The 25,938-nt window shown below is 38.6% G+C and overlaps 1 protein-coding gene across 1 annotated transcript in view; it reads left to right on the plus strand.

Annotated features, from left to right (window-relative positions):
- Positions 1–25,938, plus strand: part of MDFIC (MyoD family inhibitor domain containing) — an 88,142-nt gene that overhangs the window by 9,594 nt on the left and 52,610 nt on the right. Inside the window, exon 3 of the mRNA XM_043589309.1 lies at positions 9,527–9,649. Coding sequence (XP_043445244.1) covers positions 9,527–9,649 — 123 coding nt within the window. The remainder of the gene's footprint in view (positions 1–9,526; positions 9,650–25,938) is intronic.

Consider the following 25,938-nt stretch of genomic DNA (forward strand, 5'->3'; position numbering starts at 1 on the left):
CAGCTTGCATTTTCTGAGGGGTATTACTCTTTATTTCTCACTGAAGTACAAGATGAAATTTTGGAGCATGGGAAAGGTGTCGGAGCTTCCATTAAAATATGTACAACGTGACAATATACCGATTTGTCATCACTATGCGAAATGAATTTTTACTTGAGCTAAGGAGTAACATATTCAGTCTTTGTGTTGAAATAATTTCAAGAAAAAGGTGGCATTGGTAGTGGGCATAGGAAAATATACATTTGAGAGAGATTGGGAAGTTCTAATTAGCTGGATCTCATAGTTGACTCTGTTAGGGCGGAGAAAATAGAGAATTGAAAGATGATTCTGTGAACACCGCTGACCAAGATATAGACTATAGTTGGAGAAACAGGGCCAGAAGAGAAGTGGTGATTAATTGCTAAAATTTTAGGAAATGTTGAGTCTGAGTTGCCAAAGATATATTCATGTAGAGGTGAGACTTCAAATCTGTAGGTCAGGACAGGGAGCAAGTCTAGAGGAATGGATTTACAAGTTCTCCTCCTGGAGGCCATCAGCCATTTGTGAGATTACAAAGATTGTGGGGCCAGAATGGGTTTGTTGTCTTAGAGGAGAATCCAAAGAAAGCAATGTCTCAAAGAAATGATCCTGAAGGCAAGAAGCCACGTCACTTTTGGACTGAAGTCCAAAAAATAAATGGCAATATGGTTCTGCTTCTCTTATCATTATCTTATTTGTGTTTTCACTACTATGTGAAATGCTCTTCTCCATCCTCTCTCACTTATATCAGGAGTGGACTCAAATCATAGCTTTGAAAAAGGCTTTACAGATGAAACAACCCCCTTTGGTTCACTTTTGATTTCCATTGGCCTTCATTCTTGTAACAGTGCCAAATTAAGGTTCATCCCCACCCGATATAACTGAGAAGTAACAGAAAAGTTTTAGAATTGTGGCACTTACAACAGTGATCATGACAAAAGACTGAAGATGGGTGTGTGACATCATTTTAAAAAAAGAGGAAGATGTCAGAGTCCTCAATTCCTTTTTGTAATGGGCGTAGTCAATTGCTAAGTAAGAAAACTGCTGCAGATATGGCCTCTCTGGATTTCCACCGTAAGACAAACTGTTTGATGATGGCTTTCTAGACAAGATGAAGAAGACTATCCTGTCTATAAGGGTGAACAGAATGTTAAAAAGGTCCCGAAAAACGATCGAAGGAATTGAGGGTGTTTAGCACAGAGAAAATAGGCACAAGGGCATGAGATATTTTCTAATATGAGACAGTCACAGAGGGAACATTAGACTTTGATTGCAAAGAGCAAAATAATGATGAATCAGCAAAAAAATGTAAGGAAGTAGATTTTAGCCAATTGTGAGGAAAGCCTGTGAATGATTAAAACAGTCCCAAACTGGAGTCAATGATGTGCTGACGCTATTTCCCTGCCCCAGAAGTAGTCATGCCTATACTCCTTGGCTTGTTCTTGGGGATATTGGATGGTGAAGGTATTCATCTGAATTCAGGTTAGCAGGTTGGGCTGAGACCTCTAAAAGCTCATCTAACTCCAAATTCCATTAGCCTGTGAGTGTTTGGTTTTAGCATGAGTATACTTGGTTGAAAGAACACAAATGAGCATATATTTGAAGTGGGAGGAGTTTACTATGCCTCAGGGTAGGTCATCCTGAAAATATATTTTTAGGAGAAAGAACTATAGGTTTGGATGTCAAAGGGCAGGAGATAAAGATGACCTAGGTAATGTGCCCTGGTTGCAAGTATCAGCTTTCTGTCATGTAACCTCTCCCTACTCCTTCTGCCATTTATTTAGAACCCGGATTTATTGAGATATTATTATATTTTGTACCTATTCATTTGCATGGTTCTATTCAATTGTATATTTATCTAACTTTGGAATTGTTTTCCGCTTTGCTGTGTATATAACCCACTCTACCTACCCCCAAATTTTAAACCAGTTGAGTCAATGTCATTTTTATCACTCTTGAATATAAATGCACCCTAAGCTTTTAAATGCATACGAAGCCCTTTGAATGAATGCACACTAGATTTTGCTCAGTCTTATTTTTCAAAATATCGATAACAGTGAATTGATTAAATTGATTCGGGCATTTAGTTAGTTCTATAAACATCTATAATGATTTGTGCTTATATAATAATTCTTGTATTTACAAAATCATGAAATTTTATGCATATGCTCATTCATCTGTTAAAATACTTTGGTTATCCTAACTTTTTTTGGACAATGAGATTTTAATCCAATTTATTTTTTGTTCTTGAATTAAAATTTTTGAGAGCACACGTGTGTGTGTGTGTGTGTGTTTGTGTGTGTGTGTGTGTGTGTGTGTGTGTGTGTGTGTGTGTGTGTGCAAGCAAGGGAGGGACAGAGGGAGAGAGAGAATCCTAAACATGCTCTGTGCTGTCAGTGTAGAGCCCACTGTGGGGCTCAATCTCATGACTGTGAGATGATGACCTGAGCTGAGATCAGGAGTTCAACTGACTGACATTCAACTGAGTGAGCCACCCAGGTGCCCCGATTTTAACCCATTTTAGAGCATTAGGCAAAGCAGGTTGGTTTTGCAATGTTTCTTGAAGGTCATTAGGCTTGAGGGTTTTGTTTGTTTGTGTTATTTTGATGAGTGAAGAAGTAAAATTCCAGAACCTTAGGCCTTCCTGGAAACTGCTTTATCTTTGATTTTTAAAGGTTACTTATGGGAAGCATTTGTAGATTTCCACATTGTTCTGAGCCTCTGGGAAAAACAGACCCAGATTTTTTACTTTGCCCAGAGATTTTAGTCTTGGATTACTTGAGATTTCATAAACCGGAACACACATAGACCATCTGAAACGATGCTGATATTTTAAAGGAAGAATAAGAATTGTTTAAAACAATTGCTTTGTTCTCAGAAAAAGGGGGTATGAATATAGATTGCACAGCAGTAAGAATATCCATAATATATAGATTATAAATAATCTGACATAGATTATTATCAAATATTAAATTGAATTGGATGAGATCTAACATGCAAAAGTCCCCAAATTTAAGTACAAAGAATGGTACTTGTATTCCTTTTATATATGAATATATGTGTGTTTTACACTAAGTTTTTGAGGTTTTGTAAAGATTTCTGCCAAGCACCATCATTTATATTAGTCTTCCATGAAGTAAGCAAATAAAGTATGGTTAACGAGTAGAAAATATATTTGATGGTTGGTTTGTACATTTACATATACCTCTGCCTAGTTCAGTAGAATATTTTGAGGTGGCTTATAAGAGTACATTTTAAAAGAATATTAAAACCTAATAATGGAAAATACAGGTACCTAGGAGATCCAAACATGAGGGAAAATCAAAATGTATATAGAGACCGTAGGGTCAGACTCACTCAATTTTGTTTGTAAATTTGGGTCAAAAAGAAAACTTTTTCTTTAATACGATGTTCCTTGTGCATCAGGAAAAATGTATAGCTTCTCAGAGAAAGCAATAGTTTTCCTCATACTAAGTCTGGAAATAGATTTCTTGCCTGCTTTTTCACATAGGGATTACTGACTAGATAGTTCCTTCAACATCTTCCATATGATAGCTTTATATCAGGGTTTTAAAAGATGCTTATTGTAATAACAGTTAATGAAATAATAATAGCAAATGTGGATGAGCCCTTACTATATAACAGAAACTCTGCTTTCCAGGCATGATTCCGTTTATTTCCACAGCCAGTTTATGAAATAGATACTATTGCTATTCCTATTTTAAAGATTAAACATGTGACAGTTAATTTGCCCAGGATCCATAACATTCGTGGTTGACCCAGGCACCCTGATTTGAGATCCTGTGCCACTAACCACTTCCAGCGCAAAGTACAATTTAGAGATGGTCTTTCTGTCCCAGAGAACCAAAGAGAGTCTTTGTTCATCAGGAAGGATTCAGATATCTGCACTTGTACATGACAGGATTATCTCCATTTCTTGGAAAACCCTGGCACGTACAGAACTCTGTGTTTAAAAGCTCATTAGTAATTTTCACAAACTAATCATCCTCATGCAGCATGGCTAGATTCTTTTACTATTGTGTGCTAAAAGCATTTAACTCTTGAGATGGTATATTTGCTTGATTACAAACTGATGGAAAGACTATCCCTTTTCAGTGGTTGACACTGTTATCTTTTAGAAAGGCTTAAGTTTACTATGTCTACCTTCAATGGGCAGAACTGAGACTAGTTATAAATTACCTGATAGCAAATTTGTGTTCAAAATAAAGAACAACTTACTAATAGACCTAACTGACCAGGAATAGGGTTGTTTCCTTGTGTGAGGGATCATTCCTTGGAGGTTTGAAGGGCTGAGTGGTGTGGTGGGTCTTTCTACACTTGGTACAGTATCAAAAGAGCTGCAAGATGCTTTCCACTTCTGGCTTTTCTCCTATTTTCGCCTGAATGTCTGTCTCTGACTCTCATTCTGCATTCTCATCAGTAAAATAAAGCCAACGTGTTCTTACGATATCATTGATGGTTCCGAAGATCAAATAAATATTAAAGCCCTTTGAAAATTGCTAATACTGTAATTCCAAAAGTTAATTAATTTACTCTTTCAACGAAAGGAAGTGTTTTATTTTTAAAAACTTGTTTAACAACCATATACCAGCTAAGTGGCTGTTCTGTGGCATAGAACATAATATGTTGTACATATATTATTATCCAATTTACTTATATGTAATGCTTTTAGATTTTTCTCTTGTTAATCACCATTCAACTGGGTTATTCCCTAACTCTCAGAGGTCAGTAAAATTCTCATTCTCAAGGTTTCAAATTTGGACAATGTCAACTAGGTAAAGTGTTATAGAATTTTAAATGAAATGGAAATTCTGTTTACCTGGATCTCATTCTTCTTCAGCAGGAACGATTGAGGTTGGAGAGAGATTACTTTTCACCATTCATACCCTTGTTTAGAAAAATAACAAAAAATAAAGAGTATTGATCCTGTGAGAGAGTCATTTCTGAGTAGGACATACTGTATTTAAATCGATCATTTAGAATTCTTACTATTTTCTTTTGATTCTTTTGCTTAATTCATGCTTGTTATTTTCTTTGAGAATTAACTCAAATCCAATGCCTTACAAAGGTTTTTCTTTGATTTCCTCCCCTCTATTCTGAACCCTTCAACGTGTATATGAAGTTTTGGCTCTGTTGTTTAGACTGTTTGCAAAGTCAGACTTACAGAATTGTGGAGACCAAAAAGGCCTCTGCCATCATCCAGCTCAAGGCCCTCGCTTCTGTTTGAAGAAAATGAGACCCAGCCCCAGCCACATAGCTGGTCAGTTTTTGAGTCGGAATTACAACCCAGTGCAGTTTCCGTTACCTTCTGTTTGGTAATTGCTTGATTGTTTTGTGTGTATGTTTGGTCTCTCAAGCTAGGGGATTTTTTTTGTCAGAGACCAAGGTGACTTTATTTTCCTCCCTCAGCCAAAGATTTCTTCCGTACTTCTGTGATTCCTGGGAGGCTAGCCTTATGGAAGCAGATGCCAGTAGTATGCAGCTGTCCTCTGGTCTAGTGCTGTTTTTAAAGTGTCTTCAAGTGTATTTTAATTTCTAAAACAATGCTTATGTATTCGTCTATTAGTAGAGCTTGTTAATGTCCTATATAACTCATGATTTGTATTTTCATAGTTGTCCTGACCTGGAGACCAAACTGAATACCTCTGTATTAGTGATTAGGTAAAATTGTATTTTCTGATTACTTGGAATACGGTGACGAGGTGATGTGAAGTGAGGTCTGTATTGCAGTATTGAATAGGCTTTTCTAAGTGTTCTCGAAATTGTGTAGTACAGAAGAGCTTGCTTAGAACAGTGTCCCTCAAACCTGGCCATATATGATGATGACATCCCTCTCCCCATCTTACCCCATACCACCTGAATTGGAACCTGTGCCTCTTTATGTTTAAGGGGCTCAACAGTGAAGACCCACTAGCGTAGAAGAACAGCATTATTGAGATGACCACGGTCCCCTTTTAAGAGAAAACTGTTAAGGTTAGAGAGCAGTGCTGCTTGGTTGTATACGCAGAATTCTTACAGAAAGGTACGGGCTGAGCTCATGCATCACGAAGTTACTTGATTGCCTATGGGATGTGCCTTTTGGGACCATATACTAGTTCAACAGCATCTACAAACCTTCATAAACCCAGGAAGGAATTGATTAAACCAGGACTGTCGCCCTGCTTCTGCAGTTCAGAAGTGACACACACACAGTAAACCTCCATTGATAACAGAAATCTGTTAGAAATTGCCTGTTTGTCATCTTACTGAGTAGTGGCTGACCCAAAGTACTGAAAGTTGTAGTAAGGTTGGTTCTTCGGCTGGGCATCATGATTCCCGCCTTACCATTGTCTATCAATTAAGTCTTAGTCTGCCTCCATGCGTTTCTCCAGTGTTAGATGTAACGGTGCCCCATTTATGAGACTGTTATATAGGTATTCCATTAAATATTACAAACATGCCAATAAAATAATATACACATGTTAAAAATTTATAGAACATTCAAGTGGTCACAGAAATTTAATTTTTAAAAGTGGAGAATTGGCAAAAGTCAACTGAATTTTTATGCTTAGAACCTTTTCTGAGCCTTGTTTTGGGCTGGGTGCTGTGTGGGTCATAGCAAAAAGCTAAGGCCAACTTTTGGGCTAAGACATTTACTTTTCAAATGAGACAAAGTTGGATAGACTGATGATTATGATTTGGTAGTAATTACATTTTGTTTCTTATTTCTTGAATATAAAGGGACAAAGAATGATAATTTTTCTTTTTTAACTTGAGAAGGACTCTTAACTCTAGAATTTCACAGATAAGGAAACTTAAAAAAAAATAAGTGATAAACTGTTCCTTAATAAATACTTAAAGCAGAAGAACTTTATTTTCCTCTTAGTGGTAGGTCACTAGTAAATCAGCGTGTATATGGACCACATGACATTTTCATTTATTCAGTGGAGAGTTTAGAGGGCCTGTGTTGAGCACTTGAATATTGGACATGATTCAAATGTGAGTCAAGTGTGTCTAGAGGCTTTATTCATACCTATTTTCTTTTAGTCAGCAATGCTTCATAATGCCCTGGTTTCATGAATTAATTTTAATGGAATTAAACTTGAACAGCTCAAAATTATATAATTAATTTCATTCAGCTTCAATTAAAGTTGCTAATTGAATCAAGCCTACTAGCATGACACCTGGCGGCAGTTAGCTTCATAACAGTAGCAGCAAGTGTGTGGGACTCTGCTGATGAGCTAGTTTGTGTATACTAGTGACTTTTTATAAAAAGCTCTTCTGTTGATAATCTCAGAAAGGCCTTGAGTTGACTGTAACAGTGGAAAGATTTCTGGAGTTGTTTAAAAAAGTAAAGATTTTAATTGAAACGAACACCTCTCAGGAAGATTACATTTTCTCTAGGATAATGCTGAGTAAATGTTACATAAATCTTCTAGAACATATTGGTTTAGCATGCTTCTGATTTATATTTTACTGCTATCTGAATATGGTTTTGCTTTCTGAAAATACTTAGCATTGAAGACCTTGCTTTTTTTCAGAGATTTTTAGCCTCTGGACTTAGTCCTAAGCGGTGTCCATCTATTTTCATGTGTTGAAATGTGTTTCATGGCAGAACTTTTCAATTGTTGTGAAATCCCCATGGTACATGAGAAACTTTTGCATGTGCAGAAAATTTTTCCTTCCACTGGAAATGTTAACAGAGTTGACTAACAACTTCTGTTTGAATCTCTTTCCTTTCCTTGCTTCCATGGCTTGACATCATCCAGTTTCTCGTCCTTCTCTGACTCCTGTCTAATTGTACAGACCCCTCTTGGTACTCTTATTTTAATGTGCTCACTCTTTTGATGGGCCCATTCATTTAAATGGCTTTAGCAGTCAAGTTTAGGAAGATCACTTTTCCCAGCTATAACTTTATTTATGATTTGCACTTTCAAATGTGCAACCTAAAGTCCTCCTCTACTAAACTGTAAAGTTCATGAAGGCCTGAGCTGTGTCTCAGAATTCATTGAGCCTTCATTGCCTGACACGATGCCTAAAACATCTACATACAAATAGATATTTTTAACTAATAAATTGTTCTCCTCCTCTCCAGGTTTTCCCCTTCAAATCCTTGACCAAGAGAGCTCCATCATCTCCAACCCCATCTTCCCTGATCATCTGTGCAAATCTCCAGTTATGTTCTCACATCTACCCCCTTTCCCATCTTGTTGTTCAGTAGATTAAGCTCTGATTAAACTGGACTAGTCTAAGCCTCTCTTATACTCTGTTCTCCCTCTTAGATACATCCATACTCCAGTGATTGTCAAGGATGTAAGTGCAGTAAAATTACCTAAGTGCCCCATCCCTAAATTGAAATAGAATCTTTAGTGGTGGGGTCCAGGAATCTGCTTTTTAAAAAGCCCCCCAAGTGAGTTAAAATGCATATGGGATTGAGACACTGCTGTGCACAAATGAATTAATCTTCCTAATGCACAGCTCTGATAAAGCAATTCATAAAGCTTCAATGGCTACTTTGACTTACTCATCTTGCCTTGAGATTCTGTCTAGATTTCTCACCTTCACATTCAGATACCCATGCTGTGTCCCTAATCAAACCTTTATAGTCTTATCTCCTAATGTCCCCCTTAAAGTATTTCACACTCCAGAGAGTTGGAACCTTTGCTGGAGTTTATGCTTGTGGAGTTTGGCCAGGCCATGCTTCCACCTGGAATGACCTTTCTCCCATCTCTGTTTGCAGAATTCCTGCTAGTGTTTTGAAGACTATCCAACATGCACCTTTCTCTGGGGTGCTTTTCTTGAGGTCTGAATCTTGATGACTTTGTTTTTCTTCCTTTGAACCTCTTTACTGTTCTGGACCTCTTCTAACATGGATTTTACCTTGTGTTGTAGTTAGCTTTTTGTTTGAGTTGTCATGTTCCTGATCAGATGTTACTTTTCCTTACTGGCTTTCACCCTAAGAGCCCATAAACCCCTGTATAAATCTCCCATCCTAAACATCTCCCTTTGTGAGAATACGTAACACAGCCCTTGCCTCTTTCCCAAGTTTCTGCAGAGAGAACTCTGCTTGTTTCTGTACCTTCTCACTTCTCAGTTGCTCCCACTGAGCTTCAGCCTGATTTTTAATCCCCACCGTTCATTGGGATCTCTTCTCCTTTGTTGCTTTCTCTGCTGCACCTGCCCTCTGCATGTATGGACTCACTTTCATCTTTTATGTGACCTTTCCACATTTCTCTGTCATGGCACACCACTTGTGTTATGATGACTTATTTACGGTAACAGGTTAGTTTTAATGTAAACACGTTTGTTTCTTCGATGTTTGTCACATAGTAAGTGCTCAATAAATCTGTTACTGCTTCAATACCTATGCGACAGTCAATAGAAGTACTGCTCCCATTTCCTTAAATTATGGCAGACTTGGAAGCATTTGGAAAAAAAACACCATAAACTGAAAAAATAGAGAACAATATGTAACATTTAATGGTAATAGATCTTTTGTTTTATTTAGAAAAATGTGATAAAGAAAATACTGAGAGAAATATAACTCAAGCTGCCGATAGCTGCTTCACACATGGAATGATGCAAGACCAGTCCATTTGGGGAAATTGTTCAGATGACGAACTCATCCGAAGTAAGTATTTTTAGAGAAAATCAGAGTGATTTGGATATATGCCTATGATAATAGGCTTTTAGTTAATTGTCCCATATAATTTTCCTGGAAATCTATAAACCAACAGAGTTTATCTGAAAGTATGTTCATGAGTATTTTAAAAAACAGAGCTAAAACTAGAATATAGGTAATCCTGTTTGGTCATTTTCATCCTTTTTTTTTTTTTTTTCTTAGAAAAGGAAGAATTAACCTGTAAACGTTGGATTTTGTTCTCATAGAGCTAGAGATAAAACTTAATTCCTTCTTGAGCAGTGACTGAGAAGTAGTCAGACAATTCTAAATGGACTGTGAAACTAAAAAGATAATGAAAGAACAAAAGGGCAATGAATAGTATTTTGGTAATGCCATTCTGGTCTCTGTTCTTGTAGCCAAATGACTCCAAGTGTTTTTTTTTTTTTTTTTTTTTTTTTTTTTTTTTTTTTTTTTTTTACAATTCCCAACATTGGCATTTTCTTTTTCTTCTCTTCCTCTCCCTGAACTTGCTCTGTAGACTGTATACAAAAGCTGTGGTTTATTTCCATTTGATGGTGGGAATCCCCGGAAACACCAGTATCTTTTGGGTACTATGTAGAATACTCATGATGTGTCAGGTTCTCCTAAGACCTGAGGCTTTCCCCCACCCCACCCCCACCCCCACCCCACCCCGGTAGGTTCAAAATGAATTTGCTATATAATGAAATATTCTTTATAGCAAACAGGTAAGTATAAAGAATATTGTTATGCTATTTGGTGATAGAAAAAAATACTGTCAATTGCATGAAATAGTTTCTTTGTTGAGATGATGATGATTCAGCCTGTATGATGGGACACTGGCACTCTGGGAGCAACTCTCTAGTTGTTTTACTAATATGCCCTGAAGAAATGCAGAGACAGGGCGCTATGTGCTCCCCCCCCCCCAACCCTGGGAAAATGGACAGATGAATGCATACACAAAAGATAAAGTCCGAAGACAGCAACGCCACTCCTGCCTGAAAAATAGCTGGTGAGAATTTCCAAATATTTGCGGGTGACCTTGGACTCTGAATTCTGATTTACAAATTTCAGAAACTGTATTTTTGTTCTCGTCCTGGTCACGCTTTTATAACTAAGGCAAAGGCGACTTTGTTGGGTCCAGAGAAAAATCTGATGTCTGGATTTGCCAAAACGGAATGTTTTATGTCATATTTAAACTCAACTCAAGCCTGGATAGCACTTCAAAGTTTGCTATTGTGATAGCTTCTGCTGTTCCAACTCCCTGACACTGAACTCTACAAAGCTGCCTGGATTTCCTTCTTTGGCCCCATAAGGTCGTTGGCCATCTCTGAATAATTTAATGTCTGTCTCTCTTAACCCCACAGCTAGGGAGATGTGTGTTTTCCTCTCAGCATCCAGCACATTTTGGGGGGCCCAGTGAAATCTTTTGTAATAACAGTAAGCCCTGGAAAGAAGGCCCTGGCTCAGAGTTGCATGGGGGAGGAGGGGAACATCTGTGGTGAGTCAGGACCGGGCTGGCTCCCGTTCCAGGAGTCCTGTGTGGCTCCCTGAGCACTGTGGAAGAGGAGGACAGCTGGCTCTCATGGAACTGATTTTAGTGTTCCCACTGTAGTGTGAGCTTGGCTGGATGCAGGGATCATCAGAAAAATGAGGCCGGCTGGGGTGTGGGAACGTTTTCAAATGCACAACCCACTCTTTTTCCAAGCTTCCATGGGATAGCTCAGCTGCATAAGCAAGAAGTAGAGGAGAGTGAGTCTGTTTAATACGACTTCTTTTTCTCTATCTGTTCTTGAGAGTGTTTAGAAGGGCTGGCAGCTAACATCTACGTTGTCCGGATGCCTGCTGCTTTCTTTGTTGGACATTTAAGGCGTAATTTATAGGGGACTGTTAGCTGTCAGTGTGATGAGGCTGTTTTTACTTTTCTGAGAATAACTGAGCTCTGGAAAGTCAAGGGAGTGGTTGCTTTGGAAATTGTATTCTAATTAAAGGGTGTATTCTCAGGCCTCATAAACGAGATCCAAGCTGAGAATAATTTCCAAATTATTCTCTGAACTTTAACCCTGACCTCAGTGGACCACCCACTTGTGGCTCACACTTGGTTCATACTCCACACAGAAGTTCATGAGCTTTGTGTGTCTTCCCTGGTCCTTCTAGAAAACATTGCAGGTGACAGACCTCAGGTACAGTGCTCTCAGGGCCTGGATTTCACATTGGCTGCCCTTGAGTTGCTAACTTATTACTGAGAATCCTTTCTGGAAGTTATAAATAAAAGAGAAGAAATCCATATGGAATCAAACATTTCGAATAAATAGGCCACACACAATCTGGTCAGGGAATGTGCATTGTGATTCTCTTTCTTATGAAATTTAAATTAAAAAGACAATTCTAACGACTCAAGGTTTTGTTTTTTTTTTTTTTAACCTAAATCAAATCAGTAAAGAATTAAAAATGTAAGGAAGGTAATTTGAGGAAATTTTATGTTTGGGAAGTTTTATTTTTTCATCTTACGAGTTTCCTTTTTACAGTTTACAATGGGTTCATGTTATGAGAAAATATTTTTGGTCTATAATTGCTGGAAAGGGGCTTAAGTCTAAAGTTTAGAGTTTATAAGAGTATATTTTTATGACAACACCAGTAAAGACTTTGGCTTTTCCCCTCAGTTTAGCGTATATGATTCAGTATATAATTTGGAGCTATGCCTTGTTTTTATAATCACTATTCCTCTGAATTGGTAAAATAAATGTGGCAGGGAAGTGACACCCTCAATTAATATTAATTTTTCTATTTAACCCATAATGCACATAAACTGGTAACAGGCAATAGGCAACATTTCATGTTTTAATTAGACTAGAAAAGGAACAGAAGTAACATTTTGATCTTAGTCTTTGGGGGGATTTCTAAGGTAGGAAGGAGTGTGTGTGTGTGTGTGTGTGTGTGTGTGTGTGTGTGTGTGCCTGTGTTCCTGTGCTTACATTCAGATACATGTAGTATTTTCCTTTAATTTAGGTCAAATTCTATTTTAATTATTTCTTATAGAGAGCTCACATTTTTCTTTGTTCTTCTTTCTAAAGTGCCTTAGGTCTCTATCTCTGATTTTCTAGGTCTTTCTGAAAAATTCTTATCACTTAACTTTATCCTTGGCCATTGCTTTTACATACATGTCTCCTAATTCTAAATGCCATTACTTAACTCCAGAAATTTTCCTTAGCTCCTCTTCTGAAATAAATGTCCCATTAAATTAAACTATTTTGTTCAGCTAATTCTCTCCTTTGTGATTTTGTAGAATTCCCATGATCTGAAGCAAAGTTCGAATGCTCTACTTAAATGGCAATCCTCATTCTATTTAACCCATTTATTCATTCTGAAGAGTTTCTTGCTCTCGTAATAATAAGCACTCAATTGGCAGTAGGTTGCAAGCCTGTTGCCCAAGTCACTCTTGCCTCCTCTTCATGGAGCTAATGCATCAGGCTTTTTCACTCGGCTTGCTGCTTGACATCTTCCTCTTGGTGTCCTCTGAGCTTCCTCTCAACATCAGCGGGCTCGGTTATGCGGATCTCTATTCTTTCTTTCCCAAGACTTGGCCAACGTAGCTCTGATCGCTCCTTAGTGAATATTATTTTATCACTTTAGGGGCCGCCTCTATGTCTAATGCTGAAAATGGCAGATACTCATGTGTACTGTTTATATACAGAGAACATTTGTTACTTGGTGATAAGGAAAGATCAGGAGAGATTGGGATTTAAATTTCTTTTGCAGGTCTCATGTTTGAATGCACATTATAGTAGTAGTATTAATATTCTCTGAGAATTCACTCATATAAAAGAGGATGTAAACAAACCCCTGAAATAAATACCACCCAATAAGACTGGGAGAGGCAGCTTTCGTGTTACGGTTCTCAGTGGACCTGGAATTCTTTCCTAATATTGCATGCTCATTCATTGTAGGATCCCATATCGGGAGCAAGTCATTGTGACTTCATCTTGCTCAATATCTGCCTCCATTTGTCTCTCAGAAAAATTCTCTTTTTTTAAAAAAAAATACACTGACCACATGGTTATGTGGTTGCAGTTAAAATGCTTTGGTCTGAAGAGAAGAATCTTTAAAAAAATTTTTTTAAACGTTTATTTATTTTTGAGACAGAGACAGAGCATGAACGGGGGAGGGGCGGAGAGAGAGGGAGACACAGAATCTGAAGAAGGCTCCAGGCTCTGAGCTGTCAGCACAGAGCCCGACATGGGGCTCAAACCCACGAACCTTGAGATCATGGCCTGAGCCGAAGTTGGACGCTTAACTGATTAAGCCACCCAGGTGCCCAAACATAAGCTGTTTTTGATGGTTACTTATAATGATCTCATTGTTCAATGACCATCACTAGGCTGCATTCTAGAATGGAACTCAAGTTTACTGACACACTTCTCCCTTAGGGTGCATTATTCCAAGCTCATCTAGGTTTTGACCAAGAAGTTAGGGAGAACCATTGCCATCTTTTGCTTTGGGCATCTTAAGTTCAGTTCTTGGAGGCCAGTGGGAGTTGATGGTCAGGTTCGGATCCTGGATACATGATTCCTGCTGGTGTTGGGCAAGTTATTTAAACTCTATGATCAAAATTCTCATTTTTTAAATGGAGGTCCTGGGGTGCCTGGGTGGCTCAGTCAGTTAAGCATCCAACTCTTGGTTTTGTCTCAGGTCATGATCTCCTGGTGTGTGGCATTGAGCCTTGTGTTAGGCTTCACATTGTAAACGTGGAGCCTGCTTCGGATTCTCTCTTCCTCTCTCTCTCTGCCCCTCCCCTGCTCTCTCTCTCAAAATAAATAAACTGTAAAAACAAAATAAAATGGGGGTACTAATTCTATATACCTTATTGTATTATTTTAAGGATTATAGGAGAAAAATATTTTTTTATGCTTAATTATCACAGAAATATGTGTCTAAATATTGAATCAATTTATTGATTTTCATTATCTTTGGACACAAGTATCAGTTTCAAAGCTTTGTTTTTTGCTTTTGTTCTTGCTCGGTTTCTTTCTTTCGTTCTTTCATTGTTTCTTTTGTTCTTTCTGGATCCATGGTTCAAATGGGTTACATGTCCAGACACCTGATATGCTGGGTATTAGATCATGTCTTCCTGAGATCATTGATAATTATGTCATAATAGAGCATTGGATATTACATGGTTTGTGCTTAATAAATCCTTAAGAAGTACATGGAATTAATGAGATTCTTAAAAATACATCTTGCTTGTATTATTTCATACTTTAGGTTCCTAATATGAGCATTCTAAATCAATACATTCTTTCTTTTTTGCCTTCTAACCCCCTTATTACTCTCAAGCCATACCTGATTCGTTCACGTCAAGTTCCAAATATTCATAGATGACTCCTAAAGATATTAAAACAGTCAAGTCATAGGTTTGACTGCTCTTCACTTTGAAGCTAGTCTGAAGAGTTCTCAGTGAACGGTGGCAGTGCTCTGAATAATGTTCATTGTCTGTGGAGGTGGGTAGGAATGGCACTTTATGTAAGACCTATTTTCGTTCCCTAGTTCTTACTTTTCTTGCTTTGCTAGAAGAGTCTGAGACTCCTTTAGTTCCTTTGTTCCTTCATTGCTCTTTCCCTTGCTTACTGCCTGTCTCCCCAGCTTCCTTCCTTTCTTCTTCCTTCTCCTATCTTTATCAACTTTTTTAAATTGGTTTTAAAATGCTTCGCGTTCTATAAAGTATACAATGTATATAGCTGATGTTGTTGTCCTTACTATTCCTATTAATATTCTAATTTATTACTTACCCTTCACCCTTATCTTATACCATGACTCATTTCATTTCCAGTCTATCTCTTGCTGCCCTTTTGTCAAAGATTTTCAGGCTCTTTCTGATATCCCTAAAATCTTTTTGTCTTTATTGGGAGAGATGAGATGATATTGAAATACAGGTGGCGGGTGGGGCTCAGTGAGGGAACCAGATATATTCCTTTCCCATCTGGGAGTTTCTTCAAGTCTCAGGGAGGAGCTGAGGCCTGGAAATTACCACAGAGATTACCCTGAAAATGCTAACCACTGAAGAAATAACATGTAATGATCAAGACCATAAATGCTGTGGTCTAGATAATTTTAGTTCTCAAACCTCCAACTTCCTGGAGTTGAATACTGTGTGAATTTACACATAAATTATTTTTTGTAGAATATTTTATTCATGGGTACCTTTCAGGATTAGGAGTCAAAATATAACTTTTAAAGCTGAATAAAAAATCAGTTCTTTTAAGATGGAGTGTTACAGTGTGCTGACCCTGTGTTATGTTTGTGATGCAGTGATGAACACTACAGGTGTGGCCTCTGTGTTCAGACTGTATAGTCTTGAAGTAATGTGTGTTATGAAATCTTTGATGGGAAGGAGCAGGCTGTTACATTTTCACATTTGAGAAACACAAATTCTCATGTTAGGGAGAGGTCAAAATGGGCTTTCCAGAGGGAGCGATGTATTTGGTAAAGCCAAAAGGAGCTAGCCAACTCTGGCAGAGCATGGGAGTGGGTGGAGCCAGTGTTCCAAGCCAATAGGATGGTTTATAGGTCTAGAGGTAAGAGGTCAGCTTGAAGAGAGTTGGAGAAGTTTTGCCTAAGCTGAGATGGAAAATATTGGATGAGAGCTGGAGGGAGGTGGGAGGCAAAGAATCTGTGAACAAAGGGTTAAGGGAAGGTGGAAGGTATTGAAGGGAGTAGTGACTTAAGCAGGTTTATTATTTTGTTTGCCTATATTTTAGGGCAATAACTGTTGGGGTAGCTGGAAAATATAAGTAAGAATGAGAAACGGAAAATATTAGGATACCGACTGGGAGACTGTTGTATTAATCCAACTGAGAAAGATCGGTCTTGGATGGGGTAATGGCAGGTAGGATTCGGCTTTTTGGGGTGTACAATCAGTAAGACATATGGGATAGGGGAAACGCAGGTGCTGGGGATGAGGCCAGGGTTTTTAGTTTGGACAAATGATAGTTATGATGAAAAGACAGTGGGGCAAAGGACTTAAGGACGTTGTCCAAAGAGAGTTTATAGCGCTGGGCTGAGGATATCAGATGGGTTGAGAAGGAAGTAAAAACAGGAAAGATCTAACAAATAAGAAAACTAGCCAGAGTGGCTGACAGTCCCTAAAGGTTTCTATTCCTGAAGAAACAAAACAAGTATCAATGCAGTAAATGAACAGGAGAAGTAGAAAGAATAGATGAATTATGAGATTGGGAAATAAGAATTTAAGATTTCTGAGGTAGGACAACACCCAAGGTGTAGTTGTGAGGCTGGATATCTGAAAGAGTGTCTTCCAAATCCAGAGTGCTAGATTTGGAAGAAATTTTGGAGGCTTCATAAAAATTGCCCTGTTTAGTAGATGGGGAAACAAATCCAGAGGTTCATTTCAATCAGCATGGCCAGTAAGAGGCAGAGCTGGGGCTTATCTATGTTTTTTGTTTGTTTTGAGTCTCAACATCTGAATTCTTCATCAAAACATAATAGTTGAGGAGAAGGCAGCCAGTTGGTTATCCCTGGTTCTTTCTGCTTTGCCCTAAGATTAGTCACCTGTTGGGGAAGAATGGAAGAGTAGTTTGATATTCTTTAAGCTGAAGACCCTGAAATGAATGAAAAATAATGCACACTGTGTGGAGCTGCTGGTTTGCTTCACTGAAAGATTCAAAGGGGTCTTCATCTAGTTTAGTAACATACAAAATTGGGATTTAAAAAAAAAGATATATATATATATCTCTATCCATCTATATGTATATATCTATATGTATGTGGGGGGTTGTATATATAATAGTGTGTGTATGTATATGATTTTTATCAAATTAGATGTGTATTTTTCTTTTTTTCATAATGAAAGATATCTCTTTGCAATAGTTAACTTTTAGGGAGTGATGTCAAATTAAGTGTGGGGGGGTGCATTTGTGAAGAAGACTTCCACTTAATATTGTGTATACCTTCCTCTGAATCATTGATTTTTCCCCACAGGGTAAATTCTCTTATTATATTAAAAGCAATAATATTTTAAAAAGAAAATTCTCCCAGATAGCAAAAAATACCAGGGCAAGGGGCCAGCTTCCCAAAGCTACATTAGAGCCCCAGTCACTTGTAAGAAATGCTTCTCAAGTGGCAGATAAGCCAGGAGATTCAGATTCCTTCAGGTTCTGTGGAAGACAGGACCAGCTAAATAAATTGGTGGGTGTGTGTGTGGAGAATAGTGCGAAACGAGAATTCAGGTCCCCTTATTCAAAAACTGTGAATTTTAAGATGGCAGCAGCTGAGCTTTGCACAGGTCACAGGTCCATGAAGCTGGGCCTGGCTGGAGGCTTCAAGAGAGTGGCCATTCAGTTCTGGTAAGCAAAAGAGAATACTGTATACCCGTTTTATAATTTGGTTTTTCAGTAAGGCACTGAAGTTCTAGAATGAGGAAGTTTTTCTTTGCTTGGCAGATCCTGCGTTTGTCACAAGCACAAATGACTTGTACGGGTACTTGGGAGCTGCCATGCAGCAGACTCTGGAAGACAGTGGTTCCGAGCTTTTCTCCAGCCACAGGAGTGAGACCTGCTTCCAGCTTTATCCATGGCTCAGTAGTAGAGAATGAGGTGTGTTAGAATGAGGAGGCTTGGTAGAAATTCCTCTCCATTCCTTCCAGGAACTCCATTTCCCCTCTGCCTTAGCACAGCTGAGAGTCAATACAGTGACTTGTCCTGTGTTTCTTCCAGTGAGTCTTTTAGGACTCAGTGGTAAATCCATGCTCCACAGTTTTCGACTGGAAGCTGGATTCTTCCCAAGTCCTTGGGTTCTGCAGTAAAACACATAAAAGGGAAATTTCTTTTAAAACCCTCTGATGCTGGTCTTAGAGGGTGAAATTGCATTATGTGAGCTAGAGAAGGAGTGGGTGGAGAAATTTGTTCTGCATTGGAATATAATCTAATTAAATACATTTCCCATGGTTCTTGAGAACTTGGATTGGGAAATTTTAGAAAAATCAAAAGATTTCCACCATCTCAAATTGTCATAAATAATTGATTCATGCCTGTGATCTAATAAGACCATTCATGTCCTCTTTGGATGCTCCCCATCATTGCTCCTTGTAATGGAAAAGGTACTAGTGTATCATCCACAAAGAGGCCCGTCTCTGCAGGTGGTCTTCTGCATATTTGTTCAGCACTGCAAAGGTGCTGTAGTCATCACAAAGGTGAGTGAAATGTAGGCAGCAGCAGTGAGAACCTCGCATCCAGAGGATGATGTGATCATGCGCAATTAGCATTTTTCTCCTCTTCCTTATGAGTTAGTTTCTTCTTTTTGCACTTCTCCCGTATCCAGTAAATTTTTGAAAGTCCTATCAAATAGCTCTGAATATGAATAATTACTACTGGAAATGTCAAATGAAACCCATATTCTTACATATTTAGGTTTCTAATATTTTTCATTTTAGCAAGTTTCAGGTGGTTGATTTTTGGTCTGGCTTTACCTGTTGAAACAAACAGAACAAATGCCTTTTAGTACTTCTTAGGTAGATAGGTATAATTTGCCTTTTTTTTTTAAATAAGAGGAATCCCTTTTAATTTCTATAGATTATACCCCAGTGGAATATATGTGTGTAATATAAAATGTGTGTGTGTGTGTGTGTATTAATTAGAGAGAGAGGGAGGGAGGGAGAGAGAGAGAGAGAGAATCTTTTTTTTTTTTTTTTAAAGTTTATTTATTTTTGAGACAGAGAGAGACAGAGCATGAACAGGGGAGGGGCAGAGAGAGAGGGAGACACAGAATCTGAAACAGGCTCCAGGCTCTGAGCTGTCAGCACAGAGCCCGACGCGGGGCTTGAACTCATGGACCGTGAGATCGTGACCTGAGCCGAAGTCGGACGCTTAACCGACCAAGCCACCCAGGCGCCCCAAGAGAGAGAGAATCTTAAGCAGTCTCCACGCTCAGCATGGAGCCCGACATGGGGCTTGATGTCACGACCCAGGGTTCATGATGTGAGCTGAAATCAAGAGTTGGGTGGTCAATCAACTGAGCCACCCAGGCACCCCCCTTTTTAATATATCATTTTAAATGTATATCATAAGACCTTTCTTATAGGAGGTTGAATAAAACTGGCTTTTTCTATAAAGTCCAAATTTGTTTGGACTGATCCAAATCAGGGTAAAATATTTCAGGCTATAAGATCTTCTGATAATTTAAACATTAAATTTGAGGGGCGCCTGGGTGGCTCAGTCGGTTGAGCCTCCGACTTAGGCTCTGGTCATGATCTCACGGTTCGTGAGTTCGAGCCCCGCGTTGGGCTCTGTGCTGACAGCTTGGAGCCTCGAGCCTGCTTTGGATTCTGTGTCTCCCTCTCTTTCTGACCCTCCTCCGTCCATGCTCTGTCTCTGTCTCAAAAATAAATAAACATTAAAAAATAATAATAATAAAATAAAGATTAAATTGGAGCCTAGCTGCTAGTCTGATACGTGGAAAGTTGATGTGAAGGGGGTGTTGGTAGTAGCTGACACTGGAAGTCAAATGGCAGAGTCTTAAATTACTCATTGCGTGGAGGAGTATTGAGTGTGTTGTTGCTCTGATTATTCTCACATTCTCTTCCACCTTCTAGCCTAAACTATTTGATCCCTAACTAGTATCCAGTTTGTTCTTGAAGTCAAAGGTTCTTTTAGCTTCTTTATAAAGCTTCTTTTAATTTCTTGGAAATCACACTGATTCTTGACGACTTTAGCTCAAAGGCCCTAATGTCTATTTCACTTCAGCCACCTTACAAATAAAGACCCACCTTGGACCTTGTTACTGCAAAATCTCTAAGATTTTGAAATCAGAAATTGACTTTCTCATTTCTGCCTGTTTTTGACTTTAATTAGGCCTAATCTGTGAACTATGTTCTTTTGCCTCATAGTAACTCATCTGCTTCTTCACTTCATGTGCCTTTGTTTTCATGGCCTGCTAGCACCTGCAAATGATCTGTCATTATCCCCCTCAGTTCTATGGCCTTGTATCCTATTTGCCGTGATAATAAAGTAAAAGACAACACCATCAGTATTCTCAGTTCAGATTCCAGGGGCTGGGGATCATAGATAAAAGATGTTATATCGCAGTAAGATTAGCTGTGGTATAAATACATATTCTCTAATCTCAATTGAGACCTCTCTGATACTCAGTTATACTTTAATTTCTAGTTGGTTTTCACTTATGGTCTATTTTTGCCTTTTGATTTTATGACACTTCTGTTTGCTGAAGACTCAGATTGTATTCTGATACATCTGTCTCCATCACTGAGATATTCTAGGCTCTATTTTAATACTAGCTCCTGGTATTCAAACCCAGTTTGGTCCACATGGCTGATACTTAGTCTCTCCTGGAAGGTTAAATACAACTAAAATAGTCTTTTTTTTTTTTTTTTTTTTTTACCATTTATTTATTTTTGAGAGAGGGAGAGAGAGACGGAGTGTGACTGGGGGAGGGGCAGAGAGAGAGAAGGAGACACAGAATCCGAAGCAGGCTCTAGGCTCCAAGCTGTCAGCACAGAGCCCGACGTGGGGCTCGAACCCACAGGCTGTGAGATCATGACCTGAGCTGAAGTCGGACGCTCAACCGACTGAGCCACCCTGGTGCCCCTGAAATAGTCTTTTAATACTGATAGGTCAGTTATCGCAGTGGTCTCTTCTCAGACTTCTGTGTGTAGTGTTTGACATGACGTGTTTCCTGCTGGAAATCCCTGCCCCTGCCTGTGTAGCTATACGGGGTTCCTTTTCGGATCCTCCAGATGCTCTGAGTTCCTTTCTGTCTCTGAGCTTTTGCACTCTGGGTCTGCCCACCAGACTTAATTGTCAGTTCCCAAGAGAGACTTCCCAGACTTCTCAGTCTAAACTGGGCTTCCCTATTTCTCCAGGCATCCCTGCTTTCTGTCGTTGTCACAATTTGTAACTTGTTTCTGCTGTTACATGTCTACAGGTCTCCTGGCTTTAGGTTGCACCCCCAGCAATTAGCATTGATCCAGGAGTACATTGGACCTTCCCTAAGCTATTTTGGATGACTGTGGGAATAAAAGAAATTTTGTTTTTTTTCCTCCACTACTTCCTTTCATGAAGTTTTGCCGTAGCCCAAATGCATTCCTTTTTCTTCCGTCTCCGGGTCCGGTATTTTCCTTCTCCCATGCTTCACTCATGCTACCTGTCTCCCCACATCTCCAGCTGTACAGGCGAGCCATGCTGTGATTTCTGCAAGCACAGTGGCTTTATCTTCATCTCTCCTAAAGGGCTCGTTAATTTTGAAATCGTCCTGTGTGGATGGCCCTCTTCCTCATCACTGAACTGAAGGCTCCTTAAAGGCAGAATTGGCGGCTCATTCAGCTTTGTAGCCCTCACAGCATATAGCCCAGGGCCATGCACAGAGTTTGTTCCCAATACTGTCATGTTAATTGTTGAATAAATGAAAATCTGTACCTTTTGACTACATTTAGCTTCTCTGTAGGAGACTGACAGCTTTGAATTGGTTAAGCTGTAGTAATTTGTCTTAAAATGTGGATTGACTATCTTTGCCTCTCTTAAGGAGCTAATTTTCTCAGTCTACAGTTCATGCATATCAAAGGATGCTTTTTATTAGTAATATTAACAATGTTATTACTTAGAGCTTTTTACAGTTAATGAAATTTTTCATATTGATGATCTCACTTGGCCTATCAGCAACTTTATCAGGCAGGTGGAATAAGTATTATTATCTGTAGATGGGCCTGAGCTCAGAAAAGCCAAGCAGTTTACCTAGGGCCACACAGCTAATCTCCCAGTGATGTAGCCCTGACTCTCAGATGGGGAAAAAGTAGGGAAAGAGTCAGGACTCTATGGTGTTCACGGTCCCCTAAAGATTACATTAAAATCGTAGGGGAGATGATAGTTTTCTTAAATTAATAGTTTATTCCAAGCTGAAAATTCTAATCCATTTCCCTGGTTGGAAATTATTGCCCTTGTTCACTATTAATGATGTGACCGTATCCTGCCTTTGTGTTGGGTCATAAAAAAAGTTAGGAAAATTTTAATACACCATATTCTTTTGGAATTTTACCTTTGTTGTGATAAATTCAAGTCTATTCCTGGGCTTACAATATACTTGACGTTTTCGAAAAAGGGCTTCTTTGTTTTCAGAACTATTGTCTCATTGCCTCTATGAGAACTTAACTGGTCTCATTCGGAGAGATAGGCAGAGAATCTTGACATCTGCTGTTCTTTTTTTGTGGTCTGAAGATAGGCATTTTCTTTTGGCACCAAGAAGAAATCAGAAACTGAAGCTGAAGATACAGGGGCCAGAATATGCTGCTGTAGTCCTATGCCGTTGTTGAAAGCGAGGGTTCTCCACTCTTTGCATTAGCTTCAAAACATATTGATGTCCAGACCAGTCCACACCAGTGAACGTAGATCATATGTGGGCATGGTCTGGACAAGCTTAATTTTTCAGAGCTTCTTAGTTAATTCTGAGGTATAGCTCAGACTTAGAACTAATACGGTTTTCAATTGAATATATTGCCCAAACAGAGTTTTTTCTTTGAACATTTAGAGACTTTTTGTTTGTTTGTTTTTTAGAAAGTGGTTTCTTAACAGTTGTGTTTAATGACCCCTAGGGACTGATAGCCATGGCTGCCTTTTTGGGAGAACCCAGGTACTGGCTCCGTGATTGAGACTAAGCTTGTTTTGAAGTTTTCTAGAGAGATGTTTACATCGTTCACAAAGTGTTTCTTACTTTTAGTTTCACTGTGCAGCACTTTGCGTTCTATAATACTGGAAAAGAACTATTACAGTTGGTACTTGTGGCCTCGTTAAATGGCATGATGGGGTTGGATAGCGCAATGAAAGGACTTTAAAATCGAAAACTTGATGTCGCCATAAGGGATTATTTGATTATCTTAGGAATCTTGATTTATTAACCCAAGATCAAGGTTTATGTTCCAGAAGAGTCAGATTTCTTAAGGTTGAAAACTCTTTTGCCTGTTTTTCTGAGGAATTACAAATGCCTGCTTTCATCTTCTCTTGACACTCTGTCCCGAATGGGAATAAGCTATCTCTTTCAGTTAAAAATGTCTGCAATAAGCAGCCTTCCAATCAAGTGTGTGTAGATACAGTGGAAAGAATATCTCCTTACCTATTACAGCAAGAGTTTGTTCTCGAAGTAAAGCAAAGTCCCTTATAATAGAGATACAGTTTACCTAAGAGTCAGATTAATAAGTAAAAAAAGATCAGCTTTTTGAATAATATATGAATTCATATGATATCAGTGGTATCTAGGCATTTGGGACAATACATAATTAGTTTCAGTGCCTTTAGAGAGGGAGATGTGGATGTTAAAATAAATTGCTGATGAAGCACATACTTTGGAGAACAGTGTATTTCAAAACTTTGTGCAGTATCAGCTATTTCTTTCAATGGTATGGAAATATAGCATAAGACGGAGAAGATTTATTAGGGGCAGTTGTACACCATTCTTACTGTATAAAAGTTCATAGTTTGCTCATTTGGAACTAGCTACTGAAAGAAGAATAATGGCAAATATTTATAGGGCTGCTGGGAAAACATTAGTTCTGTACAACTTCTGGCACCATTTTTTGTTGCCAGTAAACCAGGAATAAGCATTTGCTTCCATAAGAATCATCACTATCGCAATATTTAAGCATTTAAAAGAGCTTGGTCATTTAGTTATTAAGAGTGACTGTTTTTACAAAACTCTGTAGAATGGACCTACCCCAGAAGATTCAGTACTCGTGGAGTAAGAAGACCTGGAATTGTGGAATAAATATATTCTGAGAGAAGAAGGGAGGAACAGAGTTTGGAATAAATTGATTTTATTAATTTGTTAATTAGTTAAAAAGTGAAACTGACTCTATGGAAGGAACTGTTTTGCCATGAGGAATGAATATCCCAAACTCAACTGTTCTTGGGCAGTAGCCTGTCTCCTCATTCTTACCTTGAGGGAGTTCTTCAAAGGTTTCAGTTTTACCAGGAAAACTAATTAGGCTCCAACCTACACACTAGATGTAGTTGAACGTTCTCTGCGAGCACAATTTACCATCGGCTCCTGAGTGTGTGAGACTCATAAACGAAATACTGTATCTTTTGCACAACTCTTTGAAGTTTGTGCTCTGATGTTGGTGCATTTACACTATCATTATCTTAAATGGTTTCACAAGTTTTTTCCTGAGAAGTGGGGCCCCTTACCTAGCCAAGGATTCATCGCCCTGCTCATCACTTTTCTCAGGGTCGCTTATTTTGATAAACATGACGTTGATGAGCAATTCCTTGTCTCCATTAAGCCTAAAGAAAATGAGGGGTTTGTTAGAACACTCACTGGGAAGAAGTCTTTAATTTAGTTTGTTTTTCTGGTGACATCTACAGCGTTAAAGTAAAAATATTTAAATAGAACAGTTCACCGAGTACATACTTAATGTGTAAAAAGAATGAATGTGTGGGAGTGGTCATTTTCTGCATTTAATTTTTTTCTTTTTTACTAAAAACAAACAAAAGCCCAACCACTACTTCTTCGACCTAAAAAACAAAACAGGGTAACTAAGCTCACAGAGTCAGAATCTACAGCTCTGGCAGGCTGAAGGAGGGCGATTATAGCGTGGTCAGTAATAATGACAGATTTTGGTGTCCATTTTAGTGTATGAAACACTAAATTACAATGAATTGAAAAGATGGGTAGTTTATAAACCTAGAATAGCATATCTTGGGGGATAAGGATGACGTTAAATCGTTTGAGGATGGTTTTGGTCTTTTCTCTTAATTGTAGGTACAGTGTTATTTTCACGTCTTTGCATATTAATACAAATGTGGAAGTATTTGTGGATAGCCTGTTTTGGAGAGAGGCTCATTATTATGTGTCTCTCACCCTTTAACGTATCCCTATTTTTTTGTTTTGTTTTTGGCACAAATATTAGAACTCAGTTCCTTGAAAAATGTCATGTAGAAGTTTCATTATTCAGATAACTTAATTTTTATAAGTCTGCATGAGTGCTGTTTCAACTTAGTTTCCAGGCAGTAGGGCCTGATGCAATCCACTCTAGTATGCCTTGCGAACTAAGTGCTGAAATCTCTCCTACTGTTACTGATGATGTATGAAGACTTGGGAAGAACTGAAGGTGTCACCGACGACAGGTACAAACATAGCATGGTGCTTTTTTTTTTTTTATTTTTTTAACGTTTATTTGTTATTGAGAAACAGAGAGAGACAGAATATGAGCAGGGAGGGGCAGAGAGAGGGGGAGATACAGAATGAGAAGCAGGCTCCAGGCTCTGAGC

This window comes from Prionailurus bengalensis, chromosome A2, assembly GCF_016509475.1.
Source record: "Prionailurus bengalensis isolate Pbe53 chromosome A2, Fcat_Pben_1.1_paternal_pri, whole genome shotgun sequence".
In the NCBI taxonomy this organism is placed as follows: domain Eukaryota; kingdom Metazoa; phylum Chordata; class Mammalia; order Carnivora; family Felidae; genus Prionailurus; species Prionailurus bengalensis.